Here is an 18,221-nt window from a genome sequence, read left to right on the forward strand (position 1 = left end):
CTGGGCTCAGACCTAGACCACTCATCAGCCATGCTGTGGCAGTGACCTACATACAAAATAGAGGAAGATTGACACAGATATTAGCTCAGGGCTAATCTTCCTCAAGCAGGAAAAAAAAAAAAAGAAGACAGGCAACAGATGTTAGCTCAGGGCAAATCTTCTTCACCAAAAAAAATAATAATAATAATGCTGCTCCATCCATTTCTGCAAAGGTACATCTTGGGCATACTTTATGTATAGTCTGCTACTTATAGTTTACTTTCATCAGGCTCTTTCATTTCCACATTGAATATGAAACAGTAAAACAAGCTGACTAGAAATGTATTTTGTATTCAGGTTCCTTGAGAACGCCATGAATGAACATGCCAAAGCAGTTACTGACTGATAAGCTAAAGATGGAGGAAAGAATTTTTGCACAGATGTGTGGGCATCATTTGCTGAGAAATGATAACAACAAGCAGACTGTAAGGCAGCAGCCACCAAAGTTTAACAGCAGGCAGAATTTTTAGGATGAGAGGTAAAAAAAAATCAGGATTGTCAATCTATTCTCAATATTTGAGTCATAGTCACACACAGTTGAACAATGGCAACAGAGATGCCTGCAAATTCAAGGCTGGATTGGGTAGTGAATTGGAAAGTGGATCTGCAAGTCTCCCATCTGCTTAGTATTTATTTATTCATGTAGCATTTTATTGAACTTCTACTCTACACCATGGACTGTGCTGTACACTAGGGAAACTTAGATGAATAAGACACCCCCTGGCACTATAGCCATTACGCTCTAAAGTGAAGTCAGACACATAGCAACCAACAATAGTGCCATAGTACCAAATCCCATTGGAACCTAGACAAAGGGGAAATACTTTGCAGCAGAGGTGACATTCAAGTTCAGCCTTGAAGGATGAGTTGATTCCATTAAGCAGCACTGGAGTGGGAGAGCACTGTAGGCAGGCAAGAAAAGGTAACAGGAGCAGAAGCAAAGGGCAGTGTGAAGATATGAAATGCCTTTGGGGAACTGTGAGAAACTGAACAGAGACTAAGACACATGGTCAGAAAGAGTGATAGGAAGTGTCACTCGGAAAAAAAGCCTAGAATACTATGTTTAAGACTTTACAATTTATTCTGTAGATAACAAAGAGTCTCTATAACTTTTTGAGGAAGAGGAGAGACAATGATCAGATAACTCGGAGGATGTGAAAAATAGCTCTGACAAGTGGTGTGGGGAAGATGGGTTGAAGAAGAGGAGAGACTGCAGGTGGGGATACTAGTTATGACATTTATAGCAATAGTCTAGGTGAGAAATGTCAAGACTTGCAATATGAGAATAGAGAGCAACGTAAATGTGGGAGAGGCATTTTGGAGATACTCCGAAGCACTTGGTCTTTTTTTGTGTTTGGAAGGTAAGGATGGAGGGATCAAAATGACTTCAAAACTTATTTTGAATGGTGGAGGATAGTGAAGCTACTGACCAACATAGAACATTCTTAATGGAGGAGGAGTTCTAGCATGAGCAAAGGCAGGAGGACGAACAGGTTTATGCGGAGAAAGTGAGTCCTATTTTGGACCTGTTTATAATGAATTGCCTCCAAGGGAAGATGCACAAATGTATTTAGAAATGTGACTTTGGAAAATAGGAAAAGAGAAAGCTCAAGGCACAGGGTTATAGATTTTGGGAGTTATCAACAAATAACTAACAGTAGAAGCCATAGGACTAAACGGGATCACCCAAGATAAGAGTATATAAAACAGGAAGTTTAAAAGCATGAAAACAGAATGGTTACATTTAAGTGCTAGAAGAAAATGATGAGCCAAATAATAATTTACGAGGGTAATATTAGAGTTAGAAGGAGAAAGAAGAGAAAGTAAGGTCATGAAACTCAAAGGAGAAGATTTTTCTGAGCCAGGTAAGAAGTGATGAATATAATTTTTGCCTATATTCCATTAGTGAGAACTCAGTCACATGACCCCACTTGAATGTGAATGCAAGGTCCCTGGCAAAGTAGCCACTTCCCAGCAACAACTTTTGATTGTGGAAGGGAGCACAAATCATTTGTAGGCAGCTAGCCATCTCTGCCACATAATTCTAATCCCACTAGGTCTCCCTAAATAATTTCCCACATTTACCTCTATAATATAAAGACATTCCACAGCAGCACACATTATTTCAGCCCAAATTATAAGATAGGCTTTAGATTGTAAGCAGTTCCTTGACAGCTAGCTCTAACTATACCTCTTGATCACATCGGAGCACCACAGAGAAGAATATCAAAACACCTAAGTGTTGTTTCTCTGAAACATTGTGTTATATATCGCATTTGTCATCACAAAAGCTAATGAAACCTATGTGACTACACATTAGTGTCTATGACAAGAACAAAGGAGAAAACATCCATGCTGAAAATATTTAAGTCCATTTGTTAGCATGTTCCAGTACTACCAATAAAAACTTTAAGACTAGCTATGTCCCTGGGGTGCTAAATGAAAATCTGTTAGAAAAACAAACATAGTGTCATTGTATATTTTGTGTAAAACAACTATTATCCAACTTCCAAACTGTTAAATGGGCAGGGGAAAGAGAGGGTGCTTCTTGCTTTAGAAAGAGTTTTTTCTCTAAAAGACTCCATAGCTCTGAACTCCTGAGTTATAGGGAAACAATATAAGGGTAGGGTAGCTCCTCACTGCTTTCTAATCCATAGTTGGCCAAGGGTGAGTAGATCACTTGTCTACAATAATACATTATCAAGGGGCTGCTGATGCCTGCTAATGAGAATGGAAGTAGGATTTACCCTCTACTATTCTGGATACTACCTTCTCTGCCTTTTGTCAGAGCATATGTATCCAGGATAGGGGAGAGGGAACAGTCCTGTGGGAAGAATCTTCAACTCTGACCTGTGATTGATTCTCAAAATATCTAAAATCAAATATACCTTGAATGTAAGGCTTAAGATCCTCCTGAAAACCTCTGATCTACATAAGAAATTTATATTCCTCCTGTTAGCTTAATTTTTACTTTACTTCTTAGGGACCAGTGAGCTCTGTTCTTATTCCTCCTCTCTGCCTGAAGTTATATTACCAAGTTTTCCTGCATTGACTGACAGTTAATGACATCTGTACCCAATAATTTTTCCCTAATCCGTGGATTTCCCTTCTGGCTATAAAGTTAGTGGGGCAAGGTGTGGAGAGGTAAGGATTGGGGTTGAGGATAGAATATCATATTTCACCCTGCTGCACACGTTAAAGTTCTATTCACTTTAACATTCATCTTCCAATGTGTTTAAAAGTCATTTCTGGTTAATGTTCATTCCTTTAGTATAGCACTATGCTAGTGACTATGGAGGATACAAAAGAAATGTAAAATACATTTCACTTAATATATCTCACTTAATTCCCGCCACAGTCCTGAGACACAGGTATTACTGTCCCTGTCTTACAGAGAAGTTAAATAGCTTGTCCTAGGTTATAAAGTTTATAAGTGACAGAACTAGAATTTGAGCAGAGGTCTATTTGATTTTGTTTCAGAGACAAAGAGGCAGCACTGTGAATGCAAGCAGGGAAATCCACAGGGTTACTTTGAATCACAAGGTGATCTCATTATATAAGCTATGTGGAAATAATTCTTCTGCCTTCACCACTGCCCCCTACCATTGGTCTTTATAAGCACATATGAACCCACATTAAACTTGATTTTGATTACCATCATCTTAAATTATAGAGGGAAAACATAGTTATGTTCTGTCATGCCTAACTGTAGGGCTAACATGTCACACCGTAAGGCTCTCTCTGTTTCTTAGCTATTTTCTCCCAAAATGCCAATCAAAAAATATCAAAATTAACAGTTGCTGATTTTAATTATGATAAGAATTCAGAGTTTATGCTATACAAATAAATTTGTTCTTTACATCAGTCGACTTTTTCACACAAATGTGCCCAGAAATGAAAACCAAGTTGCTAATCTTGTCAGTATGGTAATGGAACTAGGTTTCAGAAGACCCTGGGTTCTCATTCCATCTCTTGTACATCCTAGTCATGTGAACTAGGATCTGTCCTTCAGTCTTGTTAAGTCTCAGTCAATCTTCCACCATAATATTAGGAGTAATACTTACTTATAAGTCTATAGTATAGGTGTTTGTGAGAATCTAAAAAAGTGTTCAAGTATTTTGAAAACCATAAGGTAGTGTTCAAATGTAAGGTATTATTACTTAATTCATTCATTCTGCAAATATGTATTCCTATTATCTAGAAGTACATATGTGAAAAAAAACATTCTATCCTCAATACAGTCTAGTGGGAAGACTGACATGCAAACACGGCATGCTGCAGTAGGTGCTGTAATGGAGAATGTGTACCACGTACAACAAGAAGCTAAAGGAAACTGCCCTGACTCTGTCTGGGGGAACCAGGGAAGGCCTCGTAGTGGAGATGGTGTGAATTGAGACTTGAAGAATGAGAAATAGTTTGCCTAATGAACTAAACAGGGAAGAGAACTCCAGGAAGAGGGAAGACATGTTTGAAAACCTGAAATAATTTAGTCAGTCTGAAATTAGAAGTACAAGAAAAGTAGGTAAAGACAGACAAATAGACAAGGGACAAATTATGGAGAGCCTTTGAATACCATGCTAAAGAGTTTAGATTATGTATAGGAGGAAATGTAAAGCCATTAAAGAATTTTGAACAGAATTTGATCAGCCTTCTGCAATGTAGATTATTGGCATGGGCCCAGGAGCAGTGGAGAGAATGAGGCTCTTGCAATTATCCAAGAGAGAAAGGGTAGAGGGAGGAGAAAAACAACTGCTGGGTCTTGTACCTGAGTGGCTGGCAATATTTTTAAAAATAAAGAAGTCTTAGGGGATTTGATTTTGAGGGAAAGCTTCACCTTCAAACAGTGTCATATGACAGGTCATTTGAATTGTCATTTGAACTTAGAGGGATCCAGCAGGCAGTTAGAGAAGCAAAACGATATCTGAGTGCTAGAGATGTCACCGTGGGAACCATTCACATCAAGGTGAGAGTTGAAGCCAGAAGACTAGATGAGAGTTACCTAAGAAAGAGGAATAAATGGGGAATAAATGGGGAATACGTCACTGAAGGAAATGGGAGAGAGAGTACCAGGGTAAATGTGACAGATGTCAAAAGAAGAGAGTTTCATGGGAGATAGTCAATAGGGCCTAATGCTGGAGGGAGAAAATAAAAAGAAAGAAGAAAGATCAAAGGCTAAAAGAGAACCAATTAAGAGGCTACTGGAGATCTTAGAGAACGATGAGGCTAGGAGTCAAAAGGAATGAGGTTCAGGAGTGAGCAAATGACAAGAAAACTAGAAATAAATATAGACAAGTGTAATATAACACATTCAGACTATAGGTTAACCACTGACACCATATTTTATCAGAACAGTAAGGTACAAATGGAAATGCCAGCATATAATGTAAATTGCTATTACCATTTGTGTCCTGAACACCATAAGCTTTGAGTCCATTGAACTGATCAAAACCATTCTTTTATAAATAATGTAATATGGTTGTATCCAAAAAGAAATGAACTACAGTTGTCATCTTCATCTTTTCTTTGACCTGTATTGCTTGCTGTTTCTCCTCAGTGCCTAACCAACAACAACAAAGCAAGCACTATCATCTATTGCTAGCTGAAATGCATGCTAGAGAAATGCAAGCATTTTACCAGGATTTCTTAGTTATGGTAGTAAAATGAAAGCACTAGGGCCAAGTCAATTCTGTGTCTAACTGAAAATACATTTCCTTCTCAGACATGAGTTTTTTACCTTAATCCTGGTAGTCATCGATTCTCATTAGTGGTCTGAAGCATAGGTAGTGGATCAGAGGCCTGTATTCAGGAGTTCTATTCACTATGTACAACCATGGATGAGTCACTTAAAGTAATAATTCTTACATCAGGGAGACTAAAATAATTTCAGTGTTACTAACTGGATAGAATTTTGAGAACTTGAGAAAGGGCACTTTATATATGCTTCTCATTATCTTCTAACTTACCTATGCTGTATTAAAATAGCCTGCTAACTAAATTGGGCTTTCAAGGGATAAATAAATGTTCAGTAGCAATTCCCAGGTTTTGTGAGTGTGAAATGACGCTGGGCTCATACCTTCAGATGATACTGATGATTGATTCCATGCAGGCTACACTTGTCTGAGATGTTCTCTCGATTAAGTAACTTCCTTTCCATTATGGCTTATCTTATCTAATCAAAGAAAGTGGCATGGTATCCACCAGAATTAAGAAGTTCGGTGAAGCTCAAGGTTAGGACATGGTAGAATTTCTTTTTAAAGTCTTATTGGAATGAAATCTCTCCAAGATGATTCCTATGTAAGATGGGAGCTGTCCTATTCTCTATTCTCCAGGTTCTTTACTGAACGTTTAAAAAAAAAAACAAGAAATAAAGAACGTGTTTGGTTTTCAGACTTTGGTGTGAGGTATCTTCAAATGTTAAACCTTGCAGAGTAGCCAGTGTTCAGTATGAGAGAAAATCATCCAGTAGGCATTCGGGCCTCCTTTCAGGGAAATGTCACCAACAAAAATTCACTTGCTACTTTTTCCTTCTGTTTGATTAATTCATTAGACTTGAAACTGAGATAACGGTTTCATTTCCCTCTTCCATGACACTCCACGTGAAAGGAGAAAAAGGGTTGTGTTACCAGTGGCATACAGAACTCTGCTGACCACTAACCTAGTGAGGAGTAGGGAGACAGTTCTAAGTGTCCACAGTTTCTACAGGCTAGAGCACATGTGGTAAGAACGTGCATCTGAAGGTGATCCAGTGTCTTTTCTTTAATGCCTAATTTTCTCTTGCCTCCAGAAAGTTTCATTGAGAATTCTTATATGCAATACTCTGTTAGGCACTCTGGAGAACAGAAGCTCAGAATGTAAATAGAAATATACAGAACCCTATTATACACACTTATCTTACATACATACACAGACACATATATACATAACATACATTCACACTTAAAGGAGTATATCATTAGGATGCTTAGAGCTGGAAGAAACAGAAAACTCCAAATGGGTCAAAAAAGAAATTTATTACTTCATATAACAGTAAGTCTAAAATTAGAGCCACCTCTAGTGCTGTAGATTCAGAGTTCAGGCTCTATTTTTCTGCAGTTCTCTTAGCTTAGCCCTTCTGTTGGCTTTGTCTTCAGGCAAGCTGATCACATGATTACAGCAGGGCTGCAGCAGTTCTGGGTGCCATGGATGGATAAAACAACATGCAAAGGCAGAAAAAAGGGGTTTTCTCTCATAAAAGATCAGGGAGCTGTTAGCAAGGAGATAGTCGGGGATGGATGCCATCAGGAAACCTATAGTCTAGTACAGGAGAGAGCATGTAATAGTGTGGTAGATACTGTACTAGAGGTATATACAATCTATAATGGTAGTACCAAAGAGAAAGTGCTCCCCTTTCTCGACTGCAGGGAAAAGTAGAGGCTGATCAGAGAAAACTTCATTTGGGGAAGAGATGGTTAATCTGGTTTGGGAATGTTGAGTTTAAGGTACTATAGAACCTCCCGGTGGAGAAATCCAATAGATAGTTGGATGTGTATTGGTCTAAAGCTGAGAAGACTAGATAGAGAAAAGATATAGGATATAGGTGGCGGTAAAGGCTCTGAGGATGGATGAGCTAATGGAGAGAGAGGACAGACTAGGACCAAAAATGAGATCCTGAGGAATAGTGACATTTAAAGCCTGGGTGAAATAAGAGGAGTTGACACAGAAAATAAAAGTGAAAATCTTTTAATGCCCTCTGTGTGTGGGATGGGTGTAAGCCAACTAGAAATGACATTTTGTGATATTCACACATGTGATTTGGGTAAAGGACTGGTAAAAGCTAGGAACCTTTCAATACCGGTTATTTGCCCAGTAGCAGGTGCCCGTCCCTAAGAAACTGGTTGAATGGGACAGAGTTTTGCTAGAGGTATAGGTAAACCTGAACAGTCCCCCACCCAAAGCAGAATTGGGGCATTAGAATTTCTAAAATGAGTCTCTTTTTCTTTGCAGGAGTGGACACACATTACTTGCCTTCTGGTTTTCCCGCCAAGAGGGAAAACTAAACCGACAGCAGACTATTGAACTGGGACATCACATCCTCAAAGCACACATTTTTAAGGTAATTAGAGAAGCTGAAGGCTTTTTTCTTTTCATCTCCAGAAGTCTTTCCTTAACACAGGGTGTATGAAGCTACTGTTATCTCAGTGTAGTCCCTGCTTTCTAAAATTAATTTGTTACAAAGTTGGTCCATCTCCTAAAATTTATGGCCTGTTCCTCTGTAGGCCTTTGGAAAGAAAACCACATTTGTCCTCTCCCAGTTTAGTGGATTGCTAGGCTTTCCAGGAAATGTACGTGTATAATCATTTAGGTAAGAAGTGGGTATACAGATACGTGTGTACTCCATATATGACCTACCATCTCCTGAAGACAGTCATGTTGTAGCAATCGGTTGCAGGTTTCCACAATGTCTAAAAAAAATCACCGAAAACAGTTACTCTTTCAATTTTGTTATAATTGTTTTATGACGATTTTAATATTCCTGGTGCTATGATTTTCGAACTATTTATCTGGAACCAACTATAACCTTCCTTTGAGCCACTTCCCCCATTCTCTGTTCAAATTATGATCCCAGTTTTTCTCCCAGTAGTTTCAAAACTTTTAAGAAGTCTACAGCACCAGCTTCTCTCTCTCAACATTCCCAAGGCTGAAATGGAGGACCCAGAGGAGGACACATAATCCATCTGTTTGCACATGTATGAGTTCATTTGTTTATTCAACACTTACTGAGGCATTGTGCTAGGTAGTAGGGATACAAAAGCAAAAAAGATACTGTCCCTAATCTCAAGGAATTTATAGTCTAGATAGCAGTTATGGTATCTAAAGCACGAACGTCGAGGAAGAAATTTGTTCTGGTTTTTCTAGCCCACAGTTTGCTATTGCATCTGCTACCTCCAATCCCTACGATCTCTTCAGAGTGCTTTTCCTGCCTCATTATTGAGAAATATAGATATCTTGAACAGTTCTCTGTGTTGGACTTCCCCCAAGGGATACTGTTACAGATAAAAGTTTTCTTCAGAGAGAAAGATGGCATTAAGGGCAACTCCAAGAGCCTAGCAAATTCTTCCCAGTATATAAGCACACAGCCAGAGAAGCCTGTTCATCAAGCAAAAGTAAAACCCACAGTCCTTTATTTGAATCATAAATGTCTTATCTAACAAATCACTGTACCAAAAATGACCTTACTCAGTGACCTTAGTGGGAGCAGAGTAGGACTAAAATAACAGGCAACGTGTCTCATTCCAATTTCAAGTGGACCAAAAAGTATCTACTACTTCTACAAACTCTAAGATCATTATCCTTCAGTTAGATAAGAAAGTAACTTAAGTGTTAAGCATCACCGCTTTAAACATGTAAGCTTTTAGCATCACCGTCTGCCTAGGATCAGATGCAAAGAAGTTGATGGCTGTCTTTCCTGCACCATAAAATAAACACTACTTTAACAGATAAATGATATGAAGTTTGAAGTCTCAAGTTTCATTTGACCCAGTATGACTTTATCCAGTACATGGAAACCTACATTTAAACCATACATTCCTGTCATTGATATAGTTTTATCTTATGTTGCTGCAGACAACATGGTTGCCTGAGATAAGACTGGCTCCATGTGTGATTCAGGCCATAAATACTTGGGTGTACAGCATATGGTGATGACACGACTGAGAACTGAAGAATGTAGACTTGGACTATGGTTTTCCTGAAGGTGCACTTTTCAGGGTCCTTTCAATGCAGAGTGCTCCCTGTTGCTAGACGTTAGCTTCTCCCAGACTGCTAAAATTCTCAGTTCCCATCAGCTGAGGGTCATGAAACGGCAAAGACAGACTCTATGGTTATAACCAGTACGACTTACAACTTCCAATCCGCAGTTACATATAAGTCCAATTTATATTTCTTTTCAATTAATTTTGAATTTCCCTTATTTCATCTTTATTGATGAAAAATTGCATATAATGTCATTACTCATCTTAAAAATATGAGATTGAGGGTCTGTAATTCTGGATATTTAGCTGGCTATGGAGTCCTTTTCATTCTTTTTGTTTTTAACAGCTTTATTGAGGTATAATTTATATACCACAAAATTCACCCATTTTAAGTGTACAAGTCAATGATCTTTAGTGTATTTACAGAGTTGTGTAATTATCACCACTATTAGTACATTTTCATCGCCCTAAAAATAAACCTGGTGCCCATTTAAAGTCACTCCCCATGCTTCCCCCAGTCCCTGGCAACCACTAATCTATTTTCTGTCTCTATAGATTTGACTTTTCTGGACATTTCATATAAATGGAATCATACAATACGTGGTCTTCAGTGTCTGGCTTCTTTCACTTAGCATAATGTTTTCAGGGTTCATCCATGTTGTAGCATGTATCAGTACTTGATTCCTTTTTACTGCCAAATAATAATCCATTTTGTAGATACATCACATTTTGTTTATCCAGTCACCAGTTGGACATTTCGGTTATTTCCACATTTTGGCTATTGTAGATAATGCTGCTATGAACATTGGCATACAGATTTTTCCCTTTTTAAATTTTTTTAAAATTAAATTAGCCATTTTAAAGTGAACGGCTCAGGGGCTGGCCCCGTGGCTTAGTGGTTAAGTGTGCGCACTCCGCTGCTGGCGGCCTGGGTTCGGATCCGGGCGCGCACCGACGCACTGCTTCTCCGGCCATGCTGAGGCTGCGTCCACGTACAGCAACTAGAAGGATGTGCAACTATGACATACAACTATGTACTGGGGCTTTGGGGGCAAAAAAAAGGAGGAGGATTGGCAATAGACATTAGCTCAGAGCCAGTCTTCCTCAGCAAAAAGAGGAGGATTAGCGCGGATGTTAGCTCAGGGCTGATCTTCCTCACAAAAAAATAAATAAATAAAATAAAGTGAACAGCTCAGTGGCATTTAGTATATTCACAGTGTTAGTGTTCAGGTTTTTGTGTGGACATGTCTTCAGTTCTCTTGGATATATACCTTGGAATGGAATTGCTAGGACATATGGTAACTCTATATTTAACATTTTGAGGAATTGCCAATCTGTTTTCCATAATGGCTGCACTGTTTTGAAATCCCATCAGCTATGTATGAGGGTTCCAGTTTTCTCAAACCCTTGCGAATACTTGTTAGACATTGTCTTTCTTATTTTAGCCATTTTAGTGGGTATGAAATAGTATCTTATTGTGGTTTTAATTTGCATTTCCCTAATGACCAATGATGTTGAGCACCTATAATTCTTTTGTAATCCTCTAATTGCCATTTAGATTTCTTTGTAATCTATGGAAAGAAAGCAGGATGTTTGTGCATTGTGGCCAGAGATATTTAAATCCAATTTGTAATGCAGGGTATTTCACTGGGTTGAGTCTAGTTACTGGAGATTTCGGAGTACTCACGATTAGCTCCCTAAAGGCTGCCCTCTAAAATGTTTCTTTGGTTGGTCAACCCTGTAACATTTCTTACTAGAGCAGGACTATTGGCCGGGTGGAAAAAGTGCTGTAAGTAGGCATCTGAAGAGTAGAAGAAGGATTCTTGGACGTCAGTCAAAAAGCATGGTTTCAAGTATAGACTCTGCCACTTAAGTAGTCTCAGTTTTCTCATTTGTAAAATGGTAACAATATCTAACTCTCAAGAGTATTGTAAGGATCATAGATATAAGATATATAGAAAAAGGTACATTATAAAATGCAAAGTACTAGAAATATATCTAATACAATGTTTTATGACCAAAATTATTAGTAATAATCTCTTTCCTGATAGTAAGACTTAATAACAACCATAAATTCCAGATGGTAATATCACCTTTTCACTTGAGGTTACCTAGCATCCTCTACAGCAGTGATTGGCAAATATGGCTTTGCAGTCTGCATAGTCTCTTTTGAAACCTCTTATCTCTGCCATTGTAGCTCAAAAGCAGCCAGAGACAATACAGAAATGAGTGGGTATGGCCATATTACAATAAAACATGATTTATAAAAACCAGTGGAAGGGGCCGGCCCGGTGGCTCAGCGGTTAAGAGCATGCGCTCTACTGCGGCAGCCCGGGGTTTGCAGGGTCGGATCCCGGGCGCGCATCAACGCACCGCTTGCTGAGCCATGCTGTGGTGGCGTCCCATATAAAGTAGAGGATGATGGGCATGGATGTTAGGCCAGGGCCAATCTTCCTCAAGAAAAAAGGGGAGGATTGGCATCGGATATTAGCTCAGGGCTAATCTTCCTCACACAAAAAAAAAAAAAACTGGTGGAAGGCTGGATTTGGCCTTGAGCCACAGTATGCCAGCTCCTCCTCTACAGTAAAAGGCACCATTGCCTTTGTTTACCAGGATCCTTTTATTATAACCAAACATGTCTATGTGGATGCTCAGTTAAGAACAGTAATAATTCATTTGAGACTCTTGGATATCTACCAGTGGATCACTGATGATATATCTGTAAATAATTTGCCTTAAAGAAACTTATTGGGTAAGTCCCAGGGTTAGTTTTTGCCACGATCTTAAGATCCTGAGCCATAGCTAAGATCTCTTAGATGAGATTGCTCTTATTTCTTCCTGCTTTCCCTTTTTTCTTAAAGTATTCAAAAATACTGAGCAAGCTTTCTACGGGCTGGTAAGCAGTGTTATAAATTTAAATTCTAACAGATATTTAAGGAAGGGGCTTCATCACCATTTATCTCTGACAAAAAGAGATACCTTCTTGCCTAAGCAATAGTTATGGATACTGAAGAGACACTTTTTCTAGTTATCTGAACCTAAAGTTCTCTCCATCAGCTCAGAATTTAATTATGGGTTATTTTTGGCTACATCCTGCCTGGTAATGGGGTCCTGCCTGTCACCTTTGTTGAGTTGAGTTTATCTAAACTGAAACTCTTTCCTCCCGTACCTCATTAGAGCAAAGGGTCAACCCCACCAAGCAGAAGAAATCAGTACAGCAAGTCTATGGTACAAATAAAGCTAATACTCCAAATCCTCGAGTCTAGTTTTGTATTTCAGGCTTATTTCCTGTGTATTTACTCCAACCTCACTGGGACTCTGAGAGCTGCTTTGCGGTCCATTTACCGGACCACTTAATTAAAGTTCATTTACCAAAGTCTGTTCTTACTCAGCTCCTTTTCCCATTTCTTTTTCCTCTAACTCTTAACCAACTCAACTAACTCATCAAACAGCCTGACTTATGAGTCACTGAAAAAATCAAAGCCACTGAGTGTGACTTCTCTTAACTACTCTCCTCCTCTCTCCAATAAATCACTCTATATCGTCATCAATTCTTACCTACCTTTTTCTTATCTTAGAGGAAGAAACGTCCCTATTCCTATTTTTATTTTATAATGAAATATTTCAAACATGGGAAAGCACAGATAACTAAATAATCAAATATTGTCTACCAGATTTAACATATGTTAAAGAGTTTTTCATGTTTGCTTCAAATCTTTTTCTTTTTTGTAAGAAATGAAAATGTAACATATAGTAGAAACCCCCCTTGCATCCCTCTCTTACCCCATTTCTCTCCCTTCTCAAGATAATTTCTACCCTAAAGTAAGCATGTGTTCTTCTCATTCATATTTTGTACTTTTCCAATATAGGTATGTTTTCATAAACAATATACAGAATTATTTTATGTTTTTTAAAGGTGGCATAAATAGTATCATATTCTTCATATAAGTCTATAACTTTTCTTTTCACTCAACTTCACCTATTTGAGATTTATCTATAGCTCTGGATCAATGGTTTTCAACCTTGCCTCTATATTAGATTGTCCTGAGGAGCTTTAGAAAACACACACACATATTTCTGAGCCTTACTCCCAGAGATTATCATTCATTGTTCTGGAGCAGAATCCAAGCTTTTTTTTTTTTTTTTTTTTTTAATTAATAGACTTTATTTCTTAGAGCAATTTTAGGTTAACAGAAAATACAGAAAGTTCTCATATACTCACTCCCCCCACCACAGTTTCCCCTATTATTGACATCTTGCACACCAGTGCAAGATGTGGTAAATTTGCTGTAATTGATGAGCCTATGTTGATACATTATTATTAACTGAAGTCCATAGTTTACATTAGGGTTTACTATGTTGTACAGTACTACGGATTTTTCCAAATGCATAATTTCATGCATCTTCCAGTACAATGTCATACAGAATAGTTACACTGCCCTAAAAACACCGAAGCTATCAAAAGTGTTCCTCGCTAACTCTTCAAAATTAGCAAACACACCCAGGGGGAAAGCAGCTCTATAAACTGCTCTCCTGGGCTCCATCCTATCCTAGATCCCGGCCCAGTAATTCTTCTCCAACTTGTTAGTTCTCCCATGTCTTCAAGGAAGATGTTTTTTAAATTTTGTACAGCTTTTCCTAGTTGTCCTTAGCAGGAATATTCGTCCAAACTAGATCCGCTGTTACCGGAAGTGGAAGTCCGCCCAAGTCCCCTTGAGCAAAAATTATGGCTCCGCATTCTGGGAACATCCAGCCTTTCTCTATAAACATCTTAGGCTTTCTCTAAAATTCCTTTGGTACCCCTGAATGACTGAAACTGTCCTGGGTATCACACAGGAGAAAGAGGCAATTTACATTCAAGAAAACTAAATCTAAACTTGTAGGCCCTGAGCAGAGGAATGAGTTGCTACATCTTTCAGAGAAGCTAAATACATCATTTTCTGAACTCCCTCTGATGCCAGAGACTTTGAGCAAAAGGAGAATTGCCATGTGACTTTATTTTATTTTATTTTTTTTATAATTTTATTTATTTATTTTCTTCCCCCAAAGCCCCAGTAGATAGTTGTATGTCATAGTTGCACATCTTTCTAGTTGCTGTATGTGGGACTCGGCCTCAGCATGGCCGGAGAAGCGGTGTGTCAGTGCGCGCCCGGGATCCGAACCTGGGCCTCCAGCAGCGGAGCACACGCGCTTAACCGCTAAGCCACGGGGCCGGCCCCCGTGTGACTTTAATAAACACTGGTGCTGCATTATTATTCTGTAAGATAATATTCATGATAATTCTTTGGATTAAGTGAACATATCCAAGAAATCCCACTTAACTCAATGTTTAAGAGATAATTGACTATTACAGGTCATAGTCATGGTTTTATTTTAAATTTCATAGTTGGAAAAGAAGCACATAATGCTTAGTTGAAATCATAAGAGTAAAGCCATAGGAGTAGATCAGATTGGGATAAAAAAGGACAATTTTGGAAAAGAGGCCCAGGAAGGGAGAATGGTTTGGAATTAAAGGTAAAGGGAGAAGCCAGCAATCTGCTGCTTTGCCTATTCTTTGCTACTTTTGCAGCTAAGAGTTCAGATATACCTTTTTCTCAGGTACATCTACTTTTTTTAACTTAGTGTAATGGAAGAAACATGAAGTTTAGAGTAAAAAAAGACTTGGCTTCTAATTCCAGCTCTACTTTTTAATAGTTGTGAGACATTGGGCAAATTACTTCACCCTCTCTAATTGGTTCCTCCTATGTAAAAATAGTGATAAATTCTACTTCATAGTACTGTCATGGAGATTAGATTAAATTAAAGGAGTGAGCATATGAAAAGGCCCCCCTAGCATAGAACCTGACACATGGAAAATACTGAATAAATGTTAGATTTCCTTGTTTTTTTCCTTCCATCATAGTATATAAAACATGTCTTCCATTGCTAAAAGTTTTCTCTATTGGACTATGGATATTAGTTTCTTTCTAATGATTTTTCTGTCTAATTGGTTAATATAGTTTATTGTTCCTCAAATGGTCTTGATGAGGCCCACACATAATCTAAATTAGGAGACTGAGGCCCAAATAGGGAATTGGAGCTAAGTTTCCTGGTTTTCAGGATCTATAGTGGAGGTGAGCTCTAGAACCTAATTTGTCTGGACTCCAGCCCTGAGCGAGTAGCGCCTGGAATTCTTCCAAAAAGAGCTGGAAATATTTAATCTCATATGTCGAAATAAACAATCATAACTACTTAACAATGGATTTACTTCAGTTTTTTGTATTTGTTTGCATATGAACTGATTAGCCAAATGAGAGAGTTTGCCATCCATGTCCCTCTTATTAGCACAAATGAAAAGAAGTTCTGAAGTAATAAGCAGTCAGAAAATGTGATGTCTTATTCTGATTCTTCTCAGTCTTATTCATATTCTTCTGATTCTATTCTGATTCTTCTCTTGGTGTCTAGATGGATACTCTAATAGAGAGATTCAGAGCAGAGCTCAAACTCTTCAAGGCCAGAGAGAAAATGGATAATGTAAAAGTTTAGTAGCATTTTCAAATAATGGAGGAGGATAAAAGTGGGAATAATCTCCTTGGGGTATAAAGGGCTAAAACTAGATTTTGTTTCAGTCTACCAGCATGGGATTGTATTCTGGGAACCCAGAGATCTGCTGCATCAGAATTTGGCCCGGCCTTTTTGGCTCACCCTCTTGTCCATCATTTATAATTAGGATAGGATGGAAGGAGAGGAAGAATAGACATAGTTAGCATCGTGCTTCCTCATTTTGTCAAGTTGTGGATTTCATGTTGGGAATGTTTAGACACAGGCAGCCACATTGACAAAGCCATGTCAAACTGGCACAAAATACAAAAGCATCCACTTCTAGAGACATATCCTACAGATATACTTACACAAGTGTAAAAAGATATATGTACAAGGATGACTATTGAAACATTGTTGTAATAATGAGAAAAAGCAACAGAACTACGTAAATATCCATCTCTAGGGGCCTGACTTAAATTAATTATGGTTATCATGCATCCATATAATGGACTACTACATCTCTCTTGAAGTAGAATGAGGCAAAAATATGTGTACAAGTATGGAATATGTCCACAATATTTTGTTTAAAAAATTAATAGAAGAATATCTAATTTTTCCTTTACATTCTTAAAATGTTTTTAAACCAGTTATAGTGTATGGTCCTTATGTGGATCCCAATTCAAAGCAAAAAAACTTTTTATTTCTTTTTTTTGATACAATCCAGGAAATTTGAACACTGTCTAGATGTTTGATATTATAGAATCCTTGTTTATTATAGGTATGATACTGATGTTGGACTATGTTGTAAAAAGAGTCGTTATCTTTTAGAGACACTTACTGAAATAGTTAAATATTAACTGATAAGATGTCTGGGATTTGCTTCAAAATAATCCAGTCGTGGGAGAAGGAGAGTATGGGCATGAGTTGCTAATTTGACCATAAGGAGGTGTTCTAGGCAAGAACAACCTGCATTTCAAGGAACAAAGCAAGCAGAAGTAACTTAAGTTCTTAAAAAGAATACCTCCCCAGATCCACTTATTAAGTCCCAAGCTTCATTGTTAAATATTCCTGCCCTCAGGATTGCCTGCTTTAGCTCACTTGACCCAGATATTGACAGAATAGTAAAATGATTGCCGGAGTCTTGCCCTAACGGCAGGAAATTTAAAAAACAAATTATTCTAACTTCCTTTTAGAGAAGCCCAAGTGAAAGGGGCAAATATTAGTATATGCAGTAGGACCTCTGCCAGCCATACTCAAGAAAATTTGTTGCTGATGGCAATAAAACCTGTTTTTTTTCTGAGGATGAACAGATGTGGATCATTTTAGGGTGTATTAGTCAGGGCAAGAAATGCTAGCTGCTACAACAAACCTGCAAAATCTCGATGACTTAATAAAGGTTTATTTGTCACTTACTTTGCAGTCCAGTACAGATCATTGGGCAAGCTTCTTCCATGTCATAGTTCTGAAGTCGCCTAGGGCCTCAGAATCCTTCACTGGATCCCCTGCATCTGACCTGCAGTCAAGTGGAACAATAGAAAGTGTGGAGAAATACTCAGGAGATTTGGGATACAGCCTGGACATGACGTATTACTTCTGCCCAGAATTTAGTCACATGGCCCACTTAACTGGAAAGGAGACTAGAAAATGTAGTTTTCCCAAGTGCTCAGGAAGAAAATGAGATGGAGATCAATGATCACATTACATTATCTCTATCACGGTGTACATTTTACTAACTTCAGTTTAAGAGATTGATTCAAGAAGGCTAATTGAAAAGATATGGGGGAAAAAATTACATCCAGATAAAGCAGAAAAGAGAGGTATTAAGTAGATTTGTTGCCAGAGACTGCTAAGATAGAGACAATTTAAGTTAACTTGTTCCTACAGGACTAGTCTTTGTTCCCATCAATGGATTGGTTTTATGGGGCATGG

At 38.2% G+C, this 18,221-nt stretch overlaps 1 protein-coding gene across 7 annotated transcripts in view; it reads left to right on the top strand.

The window, feature by feature from the left end:
- The window catches only part of TANC2 (tetratricopeptide repeat, ankyrin repeat and coiled-coil containing 2), a 401,816-nt gene that overhangs the window by 351,592 nt on the left and 32,003 nt on the right, over positions 1–18,221 (top strand). For all 7 annotated transcript variants that reach the window (XM_058561308.1, XM_058561312.1, XM_058561306.1 and 4 more), the window contains one exon: positions 8,023–8,131. In XM_058561308.1, the coding sequence (XP_058417291.1) occupies positions 8,023–8,131 (109 nt within the window). The remainder of the gene's footprint in view (positions 1–8,022; positions 8,132–18,221) is intronic.

The sequence above is a fragment of the Diceros bicornis genome, chromosome 18 (assembly GCF_020826845.1).
Source record: "Diceros bicornis minor isolate mBicDic1 chromosome 18, mDicBic1.mat.cur, whole genome shotgun sequence".
NCBI lineage: Eukaryota > Metazoa > Chordata > Mammalia > Perissodactyla > Rhinocerotidae > Diceros > Diceros bicornis.